At 39.8% G+C, this 19,593-nt stretch overlaps 2 protein-coding genes and 2 long non-coding RNA genes across 14 annotated transcripts in view; 1 reads left to right on the top strand and 3 right to left on the bottom strand.

Moving 5' to 3' along the window:
* The window catches only part of LOC116706218 (uncharacterized), a 12,971-nt gene extending 6,119 nt beyond the window's left edge, over window positions 1-6,852 (bottom strand). The window contains exons 1-2 of the long non-coding RNA XR_004336175.1: window positions 6,842-6,852; window positions 6,573-6,575 (exon numbers count right to left, since the gene is read on the bottom strand). This is a non-coding gene — a long non-coding RNA (uncharacterized LOC116706218). The remainder of the gene's footprint in view (window positions 1-6,572; window positions 6,576-6,841) is intronic.
* The window catches only part of gab1 (GRB2-associated binding protein 1), a 53,725-nt gene extending 44,655 nt beyond the window's left edge, over window positions 1-9,070 (bottom strand). For 2 of the 9 annotated variants that reach the window (XM_032542882.1, XM_032542891.1), the window contains exons 1-2: window positions 8,599-9,056; window positions 8,338-8,492 (exon numbers count right to left, since the gene is read on the bottom strand). In XM_032542882.1, the coding sequence (XP_032398773.1) occupies window positions 8,338-8,409 (72 nt within the window). In that variant the 5' untranslated portion in view covers window positions 8,410-8,492; window positions 8,599-9,056. Of the gene's footprint in view, window positions 1-8,337; window positions 8,493-8,598 lie in introns of all 9 variants that reach the window. The other 7 variants (XM_032542815.1, XM_032542845.1, XM_032542809.1 and 4 more) reach the window with 4 other exon arrangements.
* LOC116706226 (uncharacterized) overlaps window positions 1-18,003 on the top strand; it is a 23,613-nt gene extending 5,610 nt beyond the window's left edge. The window contains exons 2-3 of the long non-coding RNA XR_004336178.1: window positions 7,560-7,563; window positions 17,993-18,003. This is a non-coding gene — a long non-coding RNA (uncharacterized LOC116706226). The remainder of the gene's footprint in view (window positions 1-7,559; window positions 7,564-17,992) is intronic.
* usp38 (ubiquitin specific peptidase 38) overlaps window positions 11,721-19,593 on the bottom strand; it is a 12,304-nt gene continuing 4,431 nt past the window's right edge. For all 3 annotated transcript variants that reach the window (XM_032542785.1, XM_032542768.1, XM_032542777.1), the window contains 10 exons: window positions 18,752-19,442; window positions 17,346-17,481; window positions 17,120-17,249; window positions 16,613-16,714; window positions 16,074-16,232; window positions 15,723-15,916; window positions 15,521-15,614; window positions 15,313-15,419; window positions 13,580-14,915; window positions 11,721-12,952 (listed from right to left, as the gene is read on the bottom strand). In XM_032542785.1, the coding sequence (XP_032398676.1) occupies window positions 12,782-12,952; window positions 13,580-14,915; window positions 15,313-15,419; window positions 15,521-15,614; window positions 15,723-15,916; window positions 16,074-16,232; window positions 16,613-16,714; window positions 17,120-17,249; window positions 17,346-17,481; window positions 18,752-19,433 (3,111 nt within the window). In that variant the 5' untranslated portion in view covers window positions 19,434-19,442 and the 3' untranslated portion in view covers window positions 11,721-12,781. The remainder of the gene's footprint in view (window positions 12,953-13,579; window positions 14,916-15,312; window positions 15,420-15,520; window positions 15,615-15,722; window positions 15,917-16,073; window positions 16,233-16,612; window positions 16,715-17,119; window positions 17,250-17,345; window positions 17,482-18,751; window positions 19,443-19,593) is intronic.

The following is a 19,593-nucleotide window of genomic DNA, read 5'->3' as shown; positions in this document are numbered from 1 at the left end:
ATATATATATATATAAAAACACACACACACACACACACACACACTGTATAGTATGTTATAATATGTCACATCAATGTATATCACAATCATCCTGATCAGGCACAAAGGGAAAAAAACACCTGTGTACAATTAGCCTTGCCATGGTTCAGAGGTTTCTGTCATCTGCATGTAATAATAGCTGCACTTGAAACTGTTCGACTTGGCACAGTGACAAACAGCACAAAAGGATCATTTTACAACTCAGCAGAATCCTATTCCAAAAGAAAACACAATTCAGAATCAGTTCCCAAGTTTCAAACAGGAAAGTCTGTATGAGAACCGGTTCTAGTCACACCACAAGCTGCTGGTGGACTTGGCACACAGGACAGTAAACAGCTGCACCAAGTGAAAAAAAGACACATCTGTTTACAAAATGCTCCATGTCAGCCTTGACCTACCAATTCATTCCAACAATCTCTGTGCTCCACTAAGGTAACAAGCGCAGTTAAAGGAAGGATACAATAATGAAATTAAAACATTAGTGAGGCAATTGTGCATAATCTACACCTAGCTCCACTCACGAGGCAAACTGTGTGTACTGAAATATTTCTTCTTCCTGAAAATTTGAGTGACTTTATTATGATCTATCAGCAGTATGCATGCAAATATATTAAAACAATGGCATAAAGCTTGTTGAACAATTATACCCCGTAGCTAATTTCTTAGCCCCTCCCCCACCATTCCTTTATTTTCTGCATCATTAACTTTCAGCTGAGAGTAAATTAACAAACAGCAAACTCTCAAACAAAGCTGTTGATAGAGAAGCTTTCAAGATGGCAGCTAAACAGTTATCTTTAACTTCATTTTGAAACTGCAACTGGGTTTTGGTATAAACAATGGTTTACTGCTCTTTAAAAATCGGAGCCATTGCTCAAGAATCTTTATGAAAAGTACATGCACATATCTAGTTTACATGATGAACAAGAGATGATCTACTGTGAAAAGAACAGCATAAGTGAGTGAAAGTTAAGACAAAAGCTGGTTAGTTTGATATAATTGTTGTGCCTACCAAACTATCTGTATGAATCTGATGCAGACAGTGTGTGTGTGTGTGTGTGTGTGTGTGTGTGTTGTCGTCTTTTAAATACCTTGAAAACCGTTTATCAAATCTACTTGGCGAGTGTATAGCTGGGTACCCAATGAATGTGCTGTTTGGAATTTGGAGCAGTTTGTACAGCGTTGAATATTACTTATCTGTGAGTAAAACTAACTGATCCCAACAATAAAGGTTGTATATGAGCGGCTTCCCCAGCAGGCTGAGCCAAGCACTGTGCTTTCCCCACCCAGGCCAAATTGTCTTCTACTAGCGGGGTATGTGACGGCTTCATCAAACAATGTTTTCTTAGAAGATTATGTCTCTTACCTTATATTTCATCTCATCTCTCCCCTTATCATTTCACACCTGGTCTTAAGTATGCATGAGGTGCACAGATTCTCACCACACATGCTTCTTTTATAAATATCAGTTTGTGTGTGAAATGGCATATGCACGGTATTTGTGCATATGCATTGTTTATACTAAGAAGTTTGGGACTACAAAATAACGCTGTAAGGACCACAGAGAGACAATGAGATATCCAAAACAGATACATTTGGTCTATCTATCTTTGCTGGATGCCCCCCCCACCCCCCGAGTGATTGGTGTGAGATGTGTAATTCATGTTTACAAGACTCTCGAAACTGCTGTCACATAAAGATGGTTAACACCCATACTGTACAATCAAGAATACTGTAAAACAGAGATACATCTAATGTTCATTACACAGTTCAAACATAATCTTGCATATGTGAGGCTGCAAAACACTGGTGACATATTCACCATGTGTCACAATAATGCTAAGCACTGCCAACTCTCAGAGGGCTTTGCTCTTACTGGCCATTTTGGTTTTGTGGCTCTGTTTTCCTTTGTGATGCAACAACATAATTTCAGGCTTACTATCCTCCATAAATATCTAGAAGAAAACTAAGACATAATCATGTTCACCTCTATTATGTTTTGAAACAAAGGCCTAAACATCAGTTTGGTTCATAAAATATTTCAACTGAAGAAAAAAAATGAAAACATTCTTCGTTCAATCAAAACTCTGCTGATAAAATGACTACTTTGAGAATCAAACAGCTGTAAGATGAAATCTACTGACCAGATGGTCCCCATGTTTGTGAGTCCTTACAGCGTAACTTTGAAACCATGCTGGTTACCAATTTGACTACGATGCAACTGATACACCTATGTATAACACAATGATGGTAGTCTGCGTCTGGGACAAAAGTGGGCCGGTAAGGGTAACTATTGTAGTAGCACAGATATGAATATTTAATGGTTATTTGTTTGAAATGGGCATTAAATAATTAATGGCACATGCAATCTATTTTCAAGCTGTGGCAGATCACACAACAGTAGTCTGCTCGCTCCAAATGGAGAGCTGAGTCGTTGTGGCGGCCGGGACACGGTCCAGTAATTTTTCTTTGTTAGCCTAAGAGGCTAATGCTGCACAAGTACCCCTCTGTTGCATCCTGTTCAGTTTGCTTGTTTGTTTGTTTCTTCAAGCGTGTGGGTGGGGGTTTAACAGAAAGTGAGTGTTTGTTCTTGGTTCCATTTGCTAAGCAGATTTAATGAATCCTATACTTAATCGGAGAGCCATGGCTTTGTTTTCGTTTGACCACCCTGTGATATTTGTTGCATACATATTTCTCTTTACTTTGCAAATGACAGTTGTTCCCAGTGAGCCACAGACAGAAGTATTGGCTTATGGCCACAGTGGTGTATACTGTAAATGTATTTTCCCTCAGCTGAGAGGAGTCAAGATCAGCATAGAGTATGTCCTCAGTGTCCCTCTACAGCCATCAGAGGAGGACCTTCAGGGTTCAACATTTTCCCTCTTCCGCTCTACCCAGCAGCCTTGGCTCCAGCACTGAGGCCCTATTAAGGGCTGGATGAAGTGTTCAACTAAATCCTTATCTGTTTCTAGTGGGTACGTGCCAATGGACTATAATGGTCCATACAGCTATATGCAGGGATTACTGAGGGATTATATATAATCAATATCATTGTAATTTTAAATACTTACCAGAGTTATGATAAACTGAAAAAAATATATTTTTTTTTAAAGCCAGGGCTTCCTGAAAACTATGCCCTGATCAACGAAAACATTATGTTTTACATACACCAAACTATTCAAACATTAGCGTTTGTCCTCATTGTGTTGCACGCTTCTTTGTAATAAACTAAGATGGAGAATAAATGCAGGAGCAAATAGAAGCACTTTACTGTGATGAATTGTTATTTCCGTATTTAGGCGATAGCCGGGGAACACTTATAACACATACTGTACCAACATTGACAAAATTGTGTTGGTGAGCCACCCTTAATATCAGTATCGGTAAGTCTGTGGTTCATAATATATTCCTTTAATCATTTATGCGTACTGCCGCCACCAATATGCAAGATGATGATGTGTATTTTTTGTCATTTGTAGACATGCCATCAATCAAATTAACTTTTAATCCTGTTTTAGTTTTCTTCCGAATTACTCATCATTTCTTTTTTATATGATATCATGAGGCAATATATTGTAACATCCTTGCAACTTCATCCCTGCTTCTCCTTAGGTCCCTCTGAAAACCCACTGCATGTCGTCGTGAAGATACCAGTCAGAAATTCCCACATTGAAAGGAAAGAGAAATGAAAGTGGAAATGGAGAACCTGATGGAAAATGCACTGTCAATGAAATAGAAAACCATAGGAGGATTCAGATTTGACAAACTCTGACTGGGAGAAGTAGCAATTGTAGTTTTCACAGAGAATTCTTCCTGCAACAACGAATAAATCAAAGACTGCACTGTATATACTGCACACATGTTGAAGGTAGGGCTGGGCAATATGGAGAAAATCAAATATCACAATATTTTTTATCAAATACCTCGATATTGACACTGCAACAATATTGTAGTAACTATTGGTGCTTTCACTAAATATTTATTATTTCATACAACAGTTACAACAGTCTGGTAAGGTCAGAAAATGACACAACTTTACTGTAATGCAGCCTTTAAAACCAAGAAAAGACAGCACTCCAAAATATAAGACGATATCTAGTCTCATATCACAAGATCGATACAATAGCGATATATTGCCAAGCTCTAATTAAATGTTTATTGAGTGGTTTAAGAAAACAACCGTTGCCGATCTGTCACTCGGAATGTATAGAAAGAGAAACAAAGAACTGTGAAATGCTGATCCTGTTCAATAAAAAGCTCACCTGATTGTTCAACATCAGGTTAGAGTACCCAAAATTGGAAGGTTTTGAATATTGTCTCCTCATTCGTACTTCGTTGGTAATAAATAGATAAAGGCAACATTTTCTAGCTTGGTTCAATCCCATGATGGCTGGGGCTGCGCAGACGCAAGCAGGTCTGCTGCACGGCTGAACTGCTTTCACCTTTGAGATCCACCAATCAGCAGCAGAGCCTCAGGGGCAAACTTTGCCCTGAGTGGTTAATCAGGTAAGCAGGGGCCCCTGGCTTCTAGTCTGCTGCTGCAGCGTCTGGAGATGGGGCTTATAAAAGAGAGCTGAAGGCAGTGTTCATATACTACTGTAATGTGCTCTCTTCTATTCCTATTGTTTCTTTCATTCAATTTAGTCATTAAACCTACCACCAAATGTTTACCCAAACAACACAGAGTGCTCTACGTGTTGCCAAACAGAACTTTGCCATCACTACCTTCTACTCCCCGAGAGAGACAGAGCTGAAGCTGAAGTGATTCCAGGTGAATCCAGTTAATTAACTCATAGGATAGAAAACTGTAGTGGTCTTAATCTCAAGAGACGTTACCGAGAGAATCTGATTCAGTCTATGTACCAGTGACATGAAGATAGCATCTTCTGACAGAAACACAAGATTTTATTATGGCTGATATACAGAGTGGTAATCACAAGCCATCCTAACTTTGCCAACAGGCCCCATCATATGATTTCCACCAACCGCAAACACACAACACAACTTACATTCAAAGACCAAAACAATTCCTATATTCAGCCCTAAAATGGTCCCACTAATCCTTACTAGCCTGAAGCTACAATGCTTCATTAGCACTTGCAGGATTTCTATTTTAATAAAAAGAACCAACTTCTCTATTTATTTTGGGGCATCAAGTCAAACAGCTGGTGGTGAGGTGCTACATGGACTGTGAACAGTTGAACAATTTGTCATCTGCCAAAAAAGGATAGTCAGCACTATCATGGATTACATAGCTTCGTGTGACCAAGCACTATGACCTTTCACAGGAACCTGGCCACAACCACTCAATTTTTTGTTAATACATATTTTAGATTCAATTTAATTTTGGGCAGCTCATGGGATTGCCAAAAGAGGAATTGTTGAAATGTGAATATTCATGTTTGGGACTTTACTTCTAAAGGTAACATGTAAAGTATATGTCCCCCATATGTAGACCAATGAATTGGGCCACTGCAAAACTCTTTGTTAATACGTGCATCACCACTTGTTACGATAAACCTAACAACCTAGTTATAAAAGGTAATGGGGGGTTCTAAAACCAAAAAGTGGCCTCCTATGTTTCCTGTATTTAACTTATTGCCATTTAATGGCTAATGATTAATTCTAAATGCAGAATTCCTCAACAATTAAAGGCTGCTAGAACAAAAGACCATCATTGTTAGCCAAAATTATGAAAACAAATAGCATTGTAGTTCGCTGATTGGCCGTAAACCACGCTAAATCTTCTCTATAAAACCAGCATCAGAGCAGTTCCCATGCCCCTCTAAACATACTGTGGGATATGGCCTCCTGGCTATTCTACTGTGTCCAAAAATTTGTTATAAAACTGGTATAGCTAGTTGACATATCCCCTTGAGAACAATGAAGTACTCCGCCAGCCAGCTGTTTACTCTACTGAGAAACAACAATATTGTGACATCATAGTCAACACTTGGTTTCTCAGATTATCTCAAGTGATGCAGACATGAGAAGGTCCTGATGAAGGAACAAATGAAGTTCTCATCACAACATACTGTCACATTGGTGTGATTGCTGACACAAATGGTTGATTCTTCCAACCAATGACAAATAAGATGTCCACTTTTGACAGTTTTATGAAGCTGTGAGTGATGATCACCCATAAAGGCATACTCTTACACAAGAAAGAAGCTTACAATTAGGTAGTGAGCTAAAACTAAAACTAAATCAGACAGTACCCTGTTATGACTGTGAGAAAAAGCCCTGTGAAAATCCTGTCTTTGTGGCTAGATTTTAGTTTTATTGCTTTCAGAAAAAACACTCCAATGGACCTGTGGTTTCTGCGAAAACATCCCTCCTCTCAAGTTGCGGGCCTTGTAATTCAAATATCAATAACAGAGATATCCACTGATCCACAAGGAAAGCATGTAGACTTGACAGCCAACATGTGCTAATAAAAGGTATTTGCTTTTGCATCAGTGCTGCTGTCGGCGATGACATTATTTGTCCAAGCGAACAACAACTAAGCAGAAGGTTGCATACAAAACAGTGATAACTCACTGCCAGTGTGAAAACCCACTGGTAGGGGAAGAGACATGCATTGTCCTCAGTAATTATGTATTACTCTGAAGACTGTAAAACCCTCAACTAAAGTTATATTGGGGGAAGTCTTGCGCAGTAGTCAAAACACATTTGGCATGGATGAGGTGCCGAGTGTAGCTTTTAGTCCACCTTGGTCTGTTGTATGGGAGAATATGGATTAAGTGTTACTTAGGGATGGGCGATATAGAGAAAATCAAATATCACAATATTCTTTGTCAAATACCTCAATGTCGATATTGCGACGATATTGTATGGTTGACTACTGGTGCGTTAACAAAATGTTATTTACACAATGAGATCTTTGAGAAATATTCTCCAGAAATGATTAATTAACTTAGTGGGTAAAGGAAAAATAATAAAACAGCTGGAACAGGCCGGTAAGTTCAGAAAATAACATCCCTTTACTGTAATTTAGCCTGTAAAACCAGGTAAAGACAACACTTACCATATTACGATTTTACAATACATCCAAAATCTAAGACGATATCTAGTCTCATATCACGATACTTATACAACATCGATATATTATCCTAGCCCTAGTGTTACTGTTACTACTAGTGTTAACTGTATTTGTCTAGCAAAGTAAAATGGAAAATGAACAGGGCAGTGCTGTTTTGAAAATTGTGTACAGTGTGTGTTTGGGGTATTATGTAGCCCTTTGTGTTTTCTTTTCTTTTTATGGCAGTGACACGTTCTGATTAAAAATCCAGACAAATCCCTTTCATTGTATTTAACATATTGCGCTTGATTTCAAGTGGAAACACGAATATCTCCATTAAGAACTGGCATGTTACAGGCGATTCTTAAAAAAAAAAAAAAAAAGTTAGTGCTTTTCACGCTTATGCTTTGCTTTATATTGATGACCTTTTAGTCTAGTCTCTGCATTTTCATGTTACACTATTAAGAAAACATATTCTTTTAATAAAGATTTGACAATAAAGAAGTGTTTATGATCCGTATGTTCTTAGCCAGAACTTTGGTAGCCAATCAGTTAACTTTTTTATGCTAAATAAATAAAAATCATGTTGAAATTGCCAATGCACCCATTCTTTCCCAAAAACATACTGAACTGAACTGCTAAACGGAACCAAACTGTGAATTATATATACCAACTACACAACTACTACTCTTACACTTAATTATGCACATATGACAACTTTTTACAAACACTTTTTGAAATTTGCAGGAAAGCAGTCATCCTTTGGTGTATTCCGCAGTTCTTTCGAAATCGTTTAACCCTTGGCATGACCATCTCCCACATAAGCCACAGGGAATAGGCTACTGACAGTGACTGCGCAAGCATTGCTTCCCAAGGTAATCAACGCATGGTGTTACAGGTCCAACAAAATCAAATGCTCTGAGGTTATGCTGTGAGACTGGATCGCTGTACTGTGGTCGGTTTGTTCCAAAAAAACAACAACGAGCCCTGTTGACGTGCCCTTGAGCAAAACAATACCGGTAATAAGAGTGCCTTTGCTCATGGTAAAGCCACTATAACTGTAGGGGACTACAAGGCAAACTGAGCTTAGAGAAGTCACGAAACCTTTTAGGTTCAGAAAATGGTAAAACGTATTTGTTGGAATGCACACAAGATGAGGCCTACACGTCTGTCACTGGGCACAACAGTGCATATGAAAAGTGTCCAAGGAAGAGCTGGCCTATTTTGTGTTCTGGGTTATTTTATCACAATGTAACAAATAGTATATAAAGTGCACTTACGTAACGTCTCAACTTTTTTTCTGGAGGAGACTTTCTCAGCCACCCTGAGCACACCACATCTCCCCCACTCATATCTGCTCCTTTCTTGCTCTCCTTGGAGTTGGAGCGGAGACTGCCGTCTGGCTTCGTTTGTTTTGGGGAGTGTCTTCTTGTACCTGAAAAAACAAACAAAAAAAACGTAGACACAAAGCTCAAACTGTGAAGTTGAAATATAAAAAAGTTCAAGTGTAGTATTTTTGTGTTTTTGAGAGCGATAAATACCGTCACTCCTTCTTCGAAAGTCGACTCACAGACATGACCAGATTCTTTTACGAATTGTCGTCAAATGAGCTGGTATATCCTGAGCTTGGAGTTAATATAAACCTCCGCGGCACCGCCTTTTGTACAAATATTAACGATGACTTGTGTATTTTGTTCAAACTGAAACGCTGTGGGGGCAAAAAAAATAGGCGCAGGCAACTGAGAGTCGCTAAGTTTTTGTTGTTATATGTAACGCCTCATGCTAATTCCCGTCAAAGTGGAGCGACTCCCAGTTGGCGAGATCAGATGGAAATGTCCCACAGTGCACCAGTGCATAGTTGTAGTTTCTACGCAAATTAAAACAATCTTTACGGTAAACACAGTGGTTCCGCCGAGCTTCCTCACCAGTTTACTCCCATGGTTCCTTAATTGTGATTGACAGGGTGGCTCCGTCTTTCCCTGAACTCACCCTCCTCTGGAACATGGCAGTGTCAAGCTTACGGTAACAGACCGGATGTTTAGGGATTCCTTCAAAATAAATGTTTATGTTGGCCACAACGTTTCGACGGCAAGTTTTTATATTATTTTTTAAATCTATTTTTAGTCTCTGTTTGTTCATGTCTGGCAGCTAACTATATATGTTAATGTGTTCATCCTTTTCGGAATTATGGTATTGTATTAATGTTGGTATTAGTAAAATGGAGATTGTATTAAAAAAACAAATATATGGATTATATAAGCTTCCTTTAAGGTAATATTAATGTTTACGACGCACAACAAACAAGTCTATTCCTTTAACATGATCCATCAACGTGACATCCCATTGTGAGGTTTGTTTTGAACGTTATACCGGATGTCTCATTCTTGTAGCTCTGCTCGCTTTAATACTACTTTAGAAGACGAAATGGGGAGGCGGCGGCGTGCAGGGAAAACCGTAGAGCATAAATCATGGGACATGTAGTTCAATAATCACTGGTTCCGTACCCAAATACAACAAATGATTGTAGGGCGGTTTGATACATGAAATATGATGTAATAAAGCCATGTGCACTTGTGGGCGAATGCATAAAAGTGGCCTCAGACAGTTGCAGAAAAGACAAAGAAAGGTCCCATCTCATTGTGAACCGAGAGGTCCCAAGAAATCATTACACGTGTACTACATTATCCATAATGCGCGTTTATTCCCTAAAGAAACCTCGCCATAAAAACCATGTTATGTTAGAATAGTAGAAGGACGTGCACTTTTACCTATCATTGTGTATGCTACTATTTTGGCATTTATCTTCTGTGGCATTTATCTTCTGTGATTTTGTACTAAAAGGGCATCGTGCATAGAGTATGTTTTATGGTATCAAATAGTTTGTGTCTTTTACACTTATAAATTTAACAACTACACATTTATATCTGAGATAGGCCTACATTTGGTCAGCATCTGATCATTTTATTAACAACATTTTTCTAATATACTGTAGCTAGATATTCTTTTATGCTACTGTACAACACCACAGTGCTTAAAAAAAGATTAGATTTATAAGGTTAATATTGATCTAGTTTACCATATCTGATCAATATACTGGACTCAACATAACATCCACAACTAGTCTAATCCACTAGCAGAGGCGTGATCCCTGTGGACTCAGAATGGTATCTCAGGAATCTTATTGGAATGCTATTGTTATGGTAAACACTTCCCCCAAAGGATGTTCTCTGTTAGTCTATGATTAATGACTTTGCCATTGTACATGGCATATATTACCTCTGATAGGAGCTTCGGTATTGATGAAGAAACAGGGAACAATTAAAGGCTGTAGACACAATAAACAATTTCCAGTTAATTCCTTATTTTTCATGGCACCACAGCTCTACAGTCTATTGCAACATCAAATAGCTTATGTGCCATGTTTCTGGTGCATCAGCTTTAATGAAATTGGTATGTCTTAGAGGTTGTGATCTTGTTGCTGTGCTTTACGGGTGCACACTTAATTTGTTCATGGGGGCTTTACACAGCATCAATGTGTTCAATAGACCAGGCCTTATTTACTGTCAGTACATGCCAAAAGAATATTGTACATACAGTAAGACCTTAATGCAACTATAAATCCTATAACATATTTGTGTATTATAAAATCCCAATATGATATCAGAAGATATAATATCATACCATTCCAGAGAGTTAACATTTCAACAAGTGAGGAGAAAAGTGTTATGGTTTGGTTGATTAATAATTGAGAATCTTTTGATTTTCCCCAAATGCCCTTTGAAAGCTTTAGTGCTGTTGCAGTGTTTTACCATATCAATTGCTAATTAGGGATAAATGACACATTTACAAACAATTTGCTATTGCTACATTACAACTCACTTTGTCCTATGCCCCTGGGAATAGTAAGTTTCCCGTATGTAGGATTGCATGTGACTTCCCAGTTCCTTTTTTGGTCACTGCTTCGTCTATACTCACTTCCATTTGTGCAAAAATATTTTTGCAATCAAAGCAAAAACATGACATATGTGCTTGTTTTGGTGAATAATGCAACAATGAACAGTTCTGTTTTTCTTTTTAATCAACAAAGTTGCTTACATACTAAAAATCTGCATGTTTTGGAGTGGAATTGTTGAGGTTCACAGTATCAATAACTTAAATTTTATATTTAACCATTTTCATTTTGAAGCATTTAATTAATGCAAATCCAACTTGCCACACTTAGATCTAGCTCCCAGAAGAAAACTGGCACTGGTGATAAGAGTATAAATGATGTACAGGAGGTGATCTATCCAAACCAAAAAAGTCAAGATGTAGCAAGAAACCAAAGATGGTTCCTGTATAGTCTCTGCAGTGGAACAGTGACAAGTAAGGTCACGTAGAAATTGATTTATGCTTGAGCATACACACACTCATTACTTTGGTGTTTGGCTAATTTCCAAAGCAATTATTTAAAGTTTCCAGAAAACCATCTGGTTCTTGGTCTCGCCTTCACTCAATTAAGTATTTATTAATTTTCTTTCATCTTTTATTTTTTTTAAACATTTGTATCATCATGTTTGGCGTTACATTTATTATTTAGTCCCGCCCACCCCTTTGCCACCATACCACTTTAAATAACTTGACCTTAAATAACCTGTCTGGTTAAGTAAGACAATACAAAAAATACCGGGTTGTTTTTACTGCAGGGACAAATGAAGCCATTATGAATATAAACACAGTACAGCTGAGGTGTGCACCCTGACAAATTCCTCTTTAAAAATCTGCATTAAATATCAAAAGGCACATTAAATCAGCATGAACACAAGTCTCCCTGAATGATCAAACTAGAGGAACACATTAAAATATGCTGTCAAACAGATGTCAATATGTTTAAGCAATTGTAATATAGTTCTCTGTAGATGACACTACCAATTTGTGGGAGGACAGCATTAAATATTCATATTGAAAATGCCTTTGTCTCAGAGATTCCCCAAGTAGTCTATTTTCCACAAAGTTTTCTATTCCATGATTATTCTGAATATTTTAAGTCATATGTACATTTATTGCATGGGATATGAAACCTGTAAAACACAGCAAACCACACATTGAACAAGATTCAAATATCATGAAAATCAAACTCCACAGCTCGTGAAGGAAAGCTGCATGCAAATCAGAAAAGTAAACAAAGGTTGTGGGCTGTATGCTCAGAACAAATCAAAAAAAGTGTTTATCTTACAGTTAAATGCTTCTTCTTTTTTTTCTGTGCTGTGCACCGCACATGCATGTATGTGCATATGTTTGTGTGTGAGGTAATATTATAAACACTTGGACAAGCCAGATAACATGAGCACTTTCTAGACTCAACCAGTTTCACATATTTATCAATATATGCAAAAGTGGATCATTATTTTACTATGTGTTTTAAGGGAGAGAATACATTTGCACCAATAAGTATTATCCACCTCAAGTTATGAAATTTGGGAGATTAATGGTAGATTACAATGTTGAGATCACAAAAAAGAATCTAAACAAATCAGATACTATCAAATGACTGAAACAGTGGTATGAAACAATTTTAGTCAGAACAAAATCAAATCTAGGATCAGAATCCACGCAGGTGCTGCGTGTGTATGTGTAAATACTTTCAGTGCTTTTTTCATAAGGTTATAAGCACAACTATGGTATGATCAGTTCAGGATGCTCTTTAGTGCCAGTTCATCTGGATTTCCTGCAGCATTTATTCTTTCAGAACACCAGTCTACTAATGGTATTGAAGCCCCCTCCTCCTCCACCTCCGCCTCCACCAGATGGGCCGCAGCTCCCTGGTGGGTTATTGTCGTCTGAACCGTTGGGCCTAAACGAGCAGGAGGATGAAGGAGCCTGGAGAGCCTGGGTCCGAGCGTTGAGCTCCTGTTCCTATTAGCAGCATGGAGGAAAGAGAAATGTTTGATTATTTTATGTGTAAACAGCAGTAAAATATATACGAAACACCTAAAGTGACTGACAGAGATTCAGTGTGGTTGTCACTGAACATTATTACAGCACCCTCTAGAGGTGATTTACTTTAGTCACTTATACAAGTGCACTGGAAAGTCAACTCTACACACCACAGTTCAATGACTCGTGAAATTACACCGCATGTCTTTTAACAGGACAGCTCAGACTTGACTTTAAGTTCAGTCAAAAGAAATCCTATACTCTGCAGGCTCTTAGTCATCTGTAAAAGTACAGTCTGTTTTCCCTCTGCTTTTTTCCACCTGAGAGAATCTTGTACAGCCCTCGACTTTCATAATAACCTCATGCTCAGAGGGGTTAGTGGTAATGAAGTTATGTGTCAAATGCTTTTGAAGCATGAAAAATAAGCACAGTGTTTCACCCAAAATATCCAATGAACCTCTTAGCAACAGATTAAATACTTGCTCTAATGCTAATCACTTCACGCTTGGCTAGCATTTATTGGTAGCATTTATAGGGAGCGATTTGGAATGGGTAACACAATGCCTGTATGTGGGAGAAGTATGTTTTTTGTTCACCCGCACATACCTGTAAATACAGCTTGTTGTCCTTGATAATAGCATCCAGTAGTTCTTTCTGTAGGGGAGGCTCAGTACTCAATCTCATTCCATTTGCCATCAGTCCCCCATTTATGTTCTGCCCTGGTAGTTCCTGTTTCCTGTACATCAGCACATAAGCTGTGTCCTTGGGGAAGCGATTTGTAATGTTTTGCACTGATTGGAAGCATGTGAACGTCACTCTGCTATCGTTGAACAGCAGCCAATCCCTTGCCTCCTGGCCACTATTAGGTTGTGTGTTTCCTTGTTCAGGTGGAATTGAGAGAGCTGAGCAAGTGGAGAGGCTACACTCGGCCTGGTCATTCCCCAAACCCTCCTTGAGGGCAAAGTGTTTGGCTGGATGCTGTGTTCCATCCGCGCCATTAATGTTACGCCCGTAAGAATAGTAGTGGCCACTCTCGGACGACATCCCAGAATGCATCACCACTGAGCTGAGGACATATGGCACTGACTGGACTGCCATCTCTCCTCTTCCATTTATCTCCTCTGCTCCATCTATCCTCTCGTCCTCCTCTTCCTCCTCATCCTTTTGAGATGGTTTGAGCTTCTTGGCCAGATTCTCACTGCTCTCAGGAGAATCCACTTGCAGAGGAGAAGATGTAGAAGAGGAACATTGCTTAGGCATTGAAGGGGCATGTACTGGAAGTCTCATGAGTGGCGGGATGGTGACGTTGTCCAGAATCTTTCTCCGGACATGGCATTTGGCATCATATGAGAACCGCAGCAGAGTGAGGATCAAGTATTCCGGTGCTGACACCACTTTCATGGTCCGCTCTGCCCGCTGGAGGGAGCTACACTTCTCACAGAAATAGGCATTTTCTTCGTCCAGGATCTCTGGAGCCAGGAAATAGTTCACCAGGTCAGGCACAGAGAGAGGAGGCTCATTTGTCACTGGCACAAAATGGACATTGCTTGCTGAGGCTTTGGCCAAGCCTGGCTCAGGAATTTCACTCCCACCATTGACAGATCCCTTGGGTTCCTCTGAGGGTCCTTCAGGTTGAGGGCTGCCCTGAGAGGTGGCAGAAGGACAGAAGGCCAAAGAGAGGTCTGTAAAAGGCTCCTCTTTCTCAGAGATGCAGTTGCACTGCATACAACGAATACCTGTGATCAGCTTCCCACCAAACATTCTCTCTGTCAAAGTCCTCCCATCATTCTCAGGTTTGTTCTCTGCTGGAGTCAAATATGACTCTTCACCATCCTCCGGAGAAGTCTGACCTGAGGGGTCTTTGCTGCTAGAGTCAACAGGGGGGGGAACCTTTGGCTTAACTGATTCCAGGACTTGAAGTGTTTTCTCCTCTTCATGTAACCTTGAGGTCAAGAGACAAGGGGCACTCAACATTAGCGGAGAAAATACAGCAGTACATTAATTTTAATTTGTGCCAGTGCTGTGAAAGTGCAGCACATTGTTTCAATACAACAAGCCCACAGTCACATAATTTAGTTCTAAAGAAATTACAGTTTACATCAGTACGCCACAGTCATGCACACTTAACACTCACAATGTTTTATATGTGTTCTTAAGAGCTAAGGCTCTTTTATTACATTTTTCTCCACTATCCATTAAGTGACACACAAATGACACACTAACATTGTTTATTCTGATTTCATTCATTTGGCAAAGGGAAACAATAGAGGGAAAGTACATTTGTGTTGATATTGACATACTTCACCCAATGCTATTAGGATTCATTTGTATGACTGTACCTGTCTAGAAGAAATCGGAGGTACTCCGAACAGTCCTGCTGAGAGCCGACATTGAACCAGGGAGGCCGAGACGCTTCCAAGAAGTTTTTTGGAGCATATGCTGCCCTCTGCAGGATACAGACATGCACCACAGAGTCGTTGTGTCATCAATTGTTGTTGTCATCAGTAATACTATTCTGTTATATCCACTACACAGGACAACACTAACCTGAGTGTGTGCAAGGAAAGCAAAGAGGAGCTGGAGCTTTTTCATTAATGTGTTGGAACCATTTATATGTAAAGACAAAACATGTCGCCTGAAACTGAGAAAAACAAAAGGTTAACTTAGACTGTCCATATGTATGCCTTATGTTTCAGTATACAAATATAAAAAGGAAAAACGTGTGTGTGTGTGTGCATACACAACTTACTCTGTGGCCATGAAGAGGGTCTGGATGATGCTGTTCATGAAGCAGGTGTTCCCCAGGTTGACCAGGCCAGTCTTGCCCGTCTCAGACTTCCCAACTTGCCTCAGAGGACCCGAGGCAAATGAGTTGGACTGGGACGTCCAGGCACTTTGATTCAACACCAGCTTTATCTTGTCTTCTCCAGGTTTTGGGAGATCCTGAGGAAACAAATTTAAAAATTGTTAGACAGAGAGCACATTTAGTAGTAAAGTCTTAAAGTTTTAGATTTTTTTTATGCAATGTAAAGAAATGACCTTCTGAGGTAAGTGGTGATAAACATTTTTTTGAAAACACACGCACACACAGCTCTTTTACCTTGATGGCCTCTAGTATGTGGTCATAGAGGTCAGGGAAGCCGGAGTACTGGTACATCATGCAGTGTATAAGCTCAGTGAACTGCAGCAAGAATGCTTTGCTGGTGGGGAGACCATCTGTCCTCAAAGACTGGACGAGATGCACCACATGTGGAACAATCTGGGACGGTGAGGGATGAAGATAGGAGAAAACTGTTGCTGGAAGGTACTGTTAATATTAATCATACATATATTAAGCATGGTCAACCAGAGGATAGTTGCACATCAAGAACCCCAAAGAGGGTTCAGTCTCATTTCCCAAGTATTTTTGGAGACATTTACTGTTTTAGATACTAATGAAATTGGCCAACTCAATGGCCATTGCTGTGCATTTAAGTGGTTCACCCATCATTAAAGGGAGAGTGGCGACAAGCCTGGGGTTCTGGGAAAAGAGGTCTATGCTTTGAAGTAATTTAAGCTAGAAGAGAAGAAAATGAGAAACCCAAGGTTGCCTTATGAGAGGGAAACGGGCTGTGAGGAGGGAGGCAGGAGATCTCATACCAAATGGAAGGCCTCCGGAGAGTGCTGGAAACTCAGCAGCATGTGGGAGAGCACAGCTAGCGCACCCTGCCGAACAATGGGGTACCACAGACGACTGAATACCTAGAGAAAAATAACAAATTAATACATTCATGCAAACTGGGGAATTGTTTCAATAATTAAATGTATTTTTTTTGGCATTTTAGGACTTTATTTGACTAGGACAGCAAAGACATGACAGGGGAGAGAGAGAGGGGGAGTGACATGCAGCAAAGGGCCACAGGTCAGAGTTGAACCTGCAGCCGCTGCATCAAGGAGTAAACCTCTATACATGGGCACCCGTTCTACCAGGTGAGCTATATAGGCGCAAGGGCGTAATATCTTTAGGAAACATTGCTACGATCCCGCTCAACTATAACTGCATTTTAACATTTGTGTAGCTTAAAAAAAAATAAATGCATACAATGTCTGTCTGGCTTCTTCCTGAGCTCAATAATCAATCAAAAATGAGGATTTCTCATTACAAACCAGTTCAATCTTTAGCAGAGTGACGTCTATGAGGATAGTGAACTTCTGGACTGCAGCCAGTCCTTTCAGCAGAGCAATGACCCAGGTATCAACATGTTGGGCCAGAGGCCAAGAAAGCCAGTCAATCATCCTAGATAGAGAGACGTAGGTGGAGTGTAAATAATGTGCATAAATGTGGTAAACTTATGCTGAGATTCATCTTGGATGATTAGACATGAGAGGTAACCTGCAGAGTGCTTTAGTCATGCTTGCATCTTTGACATTGTGGTCTGTGGTGAGACTCTTGATAAGCACTGTGATCATCTGGACGGGGATGTGCTGAACCAGACTGGCCAGAGAAATGGATGGGTCAAAGGAGGGGTCTGCAAAAACATCAATCAAAGTGGAAATGGCACATAATTATACAATTTCACCTTTTCTTTTTGTGTCAGTGGACAGCAAGTAGAGTACAAATGTTAAATTCTACACTCATGACAGCCACGACAAACACCTTGTGATATAATGCAGAGCAAACACCGCCACAAACTAAAGCCTCAAAAATTAGACAGCACTGTTGTTTTTGATTTCAAATATTCTATGGTTCACAAAGTTTATTTTTATTGCAGGTTATATTTTAAGAACCGCTTACTTGACTTTAAAATGAATATGCATCTTACTTGCTTTTATAGCTGAATAGCTCTGCATTAACAAAATATATCCTGCATCACAGCATTCTTTTGATGGTTGTCTGTAATATGTTGTAAAGTGTTGTGTAGGGTTGATGTTAATATTATAGTGAGTAATATTTGTGGATCTGTTGTGGGGACAGGATTTCAACACCAGCACTTTAAAAGCACAGATCACCTGAAAAATGTCACTGCAATAGAGGCAGAGTGACCTTTTAACCCAAAGCGGCTCTGCTCACATCGCTCACTGATGCATACTGTCAGTGCAGCTATTTCATTGAAACTGCCGCCTGTTGTTTGTTTATTTTGTGCTGCTCCACAGCTCAGTCACTCGCAACACTGCACAGTAGGCTCAGGACATTCTGACAATTTACCATCAACAAATAAACTTGAACAGCTATTACAGAATATTTATATTTAACAGAATATTTCAACAGCTTGAAATATTCTGAACTCAACTACATCCCCGCAGCCAATGCTTTTCAATACTTGCCCTTTGAGAAAATGCATTCCTTAAATCTGTGGATGCCATTGCTTGCAATGACAAGTGTGTAAAATTAGGTGAAAATAATCAGTGTGCGCACAATATTGGATATTGTTGGATGAAAATCCACCCTATAAAGCTGAGAAAACTAAGCCAAGGGATCATAGTCAGCTATTGGCAGGACCCTAAAAAAAAACCCAAATTAACCGTTCCTGGGTGCTTAATCATGTGCTAACAACCCTAGGATTGTATGCCAAGATATTAGAGATGGAGAGGTATAAGTCATGGGTCCATGCTGCCAGGTATACTCTTTTTTCATTACTGGTAGGCACAGACTATGAAAAAAATCCAAATTTGTTCATATCTTAAGCTTCTTCAGACATCTGTATCGAATTGAGGACCCCCTTGAAAACGAGATAAAGGTTGTTTGTGCTCATGTATAAAATTAGATACTTTTGGAAGGAAGGAAGGAAGGAGTCTCACCTGTGGAAGAGATAATGGCAAACACTTCTTGCAGTGACGGTAGCAGTGTGGCTGGATCAGCCTTCCAGATGTTTTGCAGCAGTGTGCTAACCTTAGTCACTTGACCTACATACTCTCTCAGCTCCCGTTCTTGGCTGACAAAGCAGTGGAAGTAACTGATGGTCCTCACTAGCTGCTGGCAGAACAAAACGCCCGACTTATCCCTCGGGATGCATTGCACAAAGTCTGACAGCAAAGTGCTCAGGTGGGCACAAAGAGCAGGCTCCGGACGTTCACACACCATCCTTAAAACCTCCACCTGAATAACGCTGAAGATCTCGAGCACCGAGGGACAGCTGATGAGCAGCCGCAGGCAGCAGTGAATGTAGTCTATTATGGCTGGGTCTTTGCGGTCCAGCTGGCCATAGCCCTGCTGGAGAAGACTGAGGACAAAGTCTTTACTGAAGAAATGCTCAAACTCTGGTCGGTGGTAACGTGCGTAGGCTTCCAAAACCTGGAAGCCGATCTGCCTCTGAAAGGCATCTTCCCCAAGCAAGATGAAGCGGGTTGTGAGAGTAAATAATGCTTTACACTGCTCCTCTGTCACCGCTTTCTCTGCTGCTTCCACTACTTTCTTCACAATGGCCCTCTTCACTGGAATAGAGTGATCAGAGCTCACAAGGCCCTCCAAAATCTTGTCCATGATAATGGTCTGTGGAATGCAAATGAGTAAAGAGTTAGCTTGTTAAAAAGGTCACAAATCTTCTGCACTCATACTTAAGGGTAAAACGAATGCGTGGGCCTTATTTAATATATCACAGTTAGCATTTTTCGTTTTAATGAATTTACATATCACACAGGAT

The sequence above is a fragment of the Etheostoma spectabile genome, chromosome 2 (genome assembly GCF_008692095.1).
Source record: "Etheostoma spectabile isolate EspeVRDwgs_2016 chromosome 2, UIUC_Espe_1.0, whole genome shotgun sequence".
Classification (NCBI taxonomy): Eukaryota; Metazoa; Chordata; class Actinopteri; order Perciformes; family Percidae; genus Etheostoma; species Etheostoma spectabile.
This window is presented reverse-complemented; position numbering and strand designations above follow the sequence as displayed.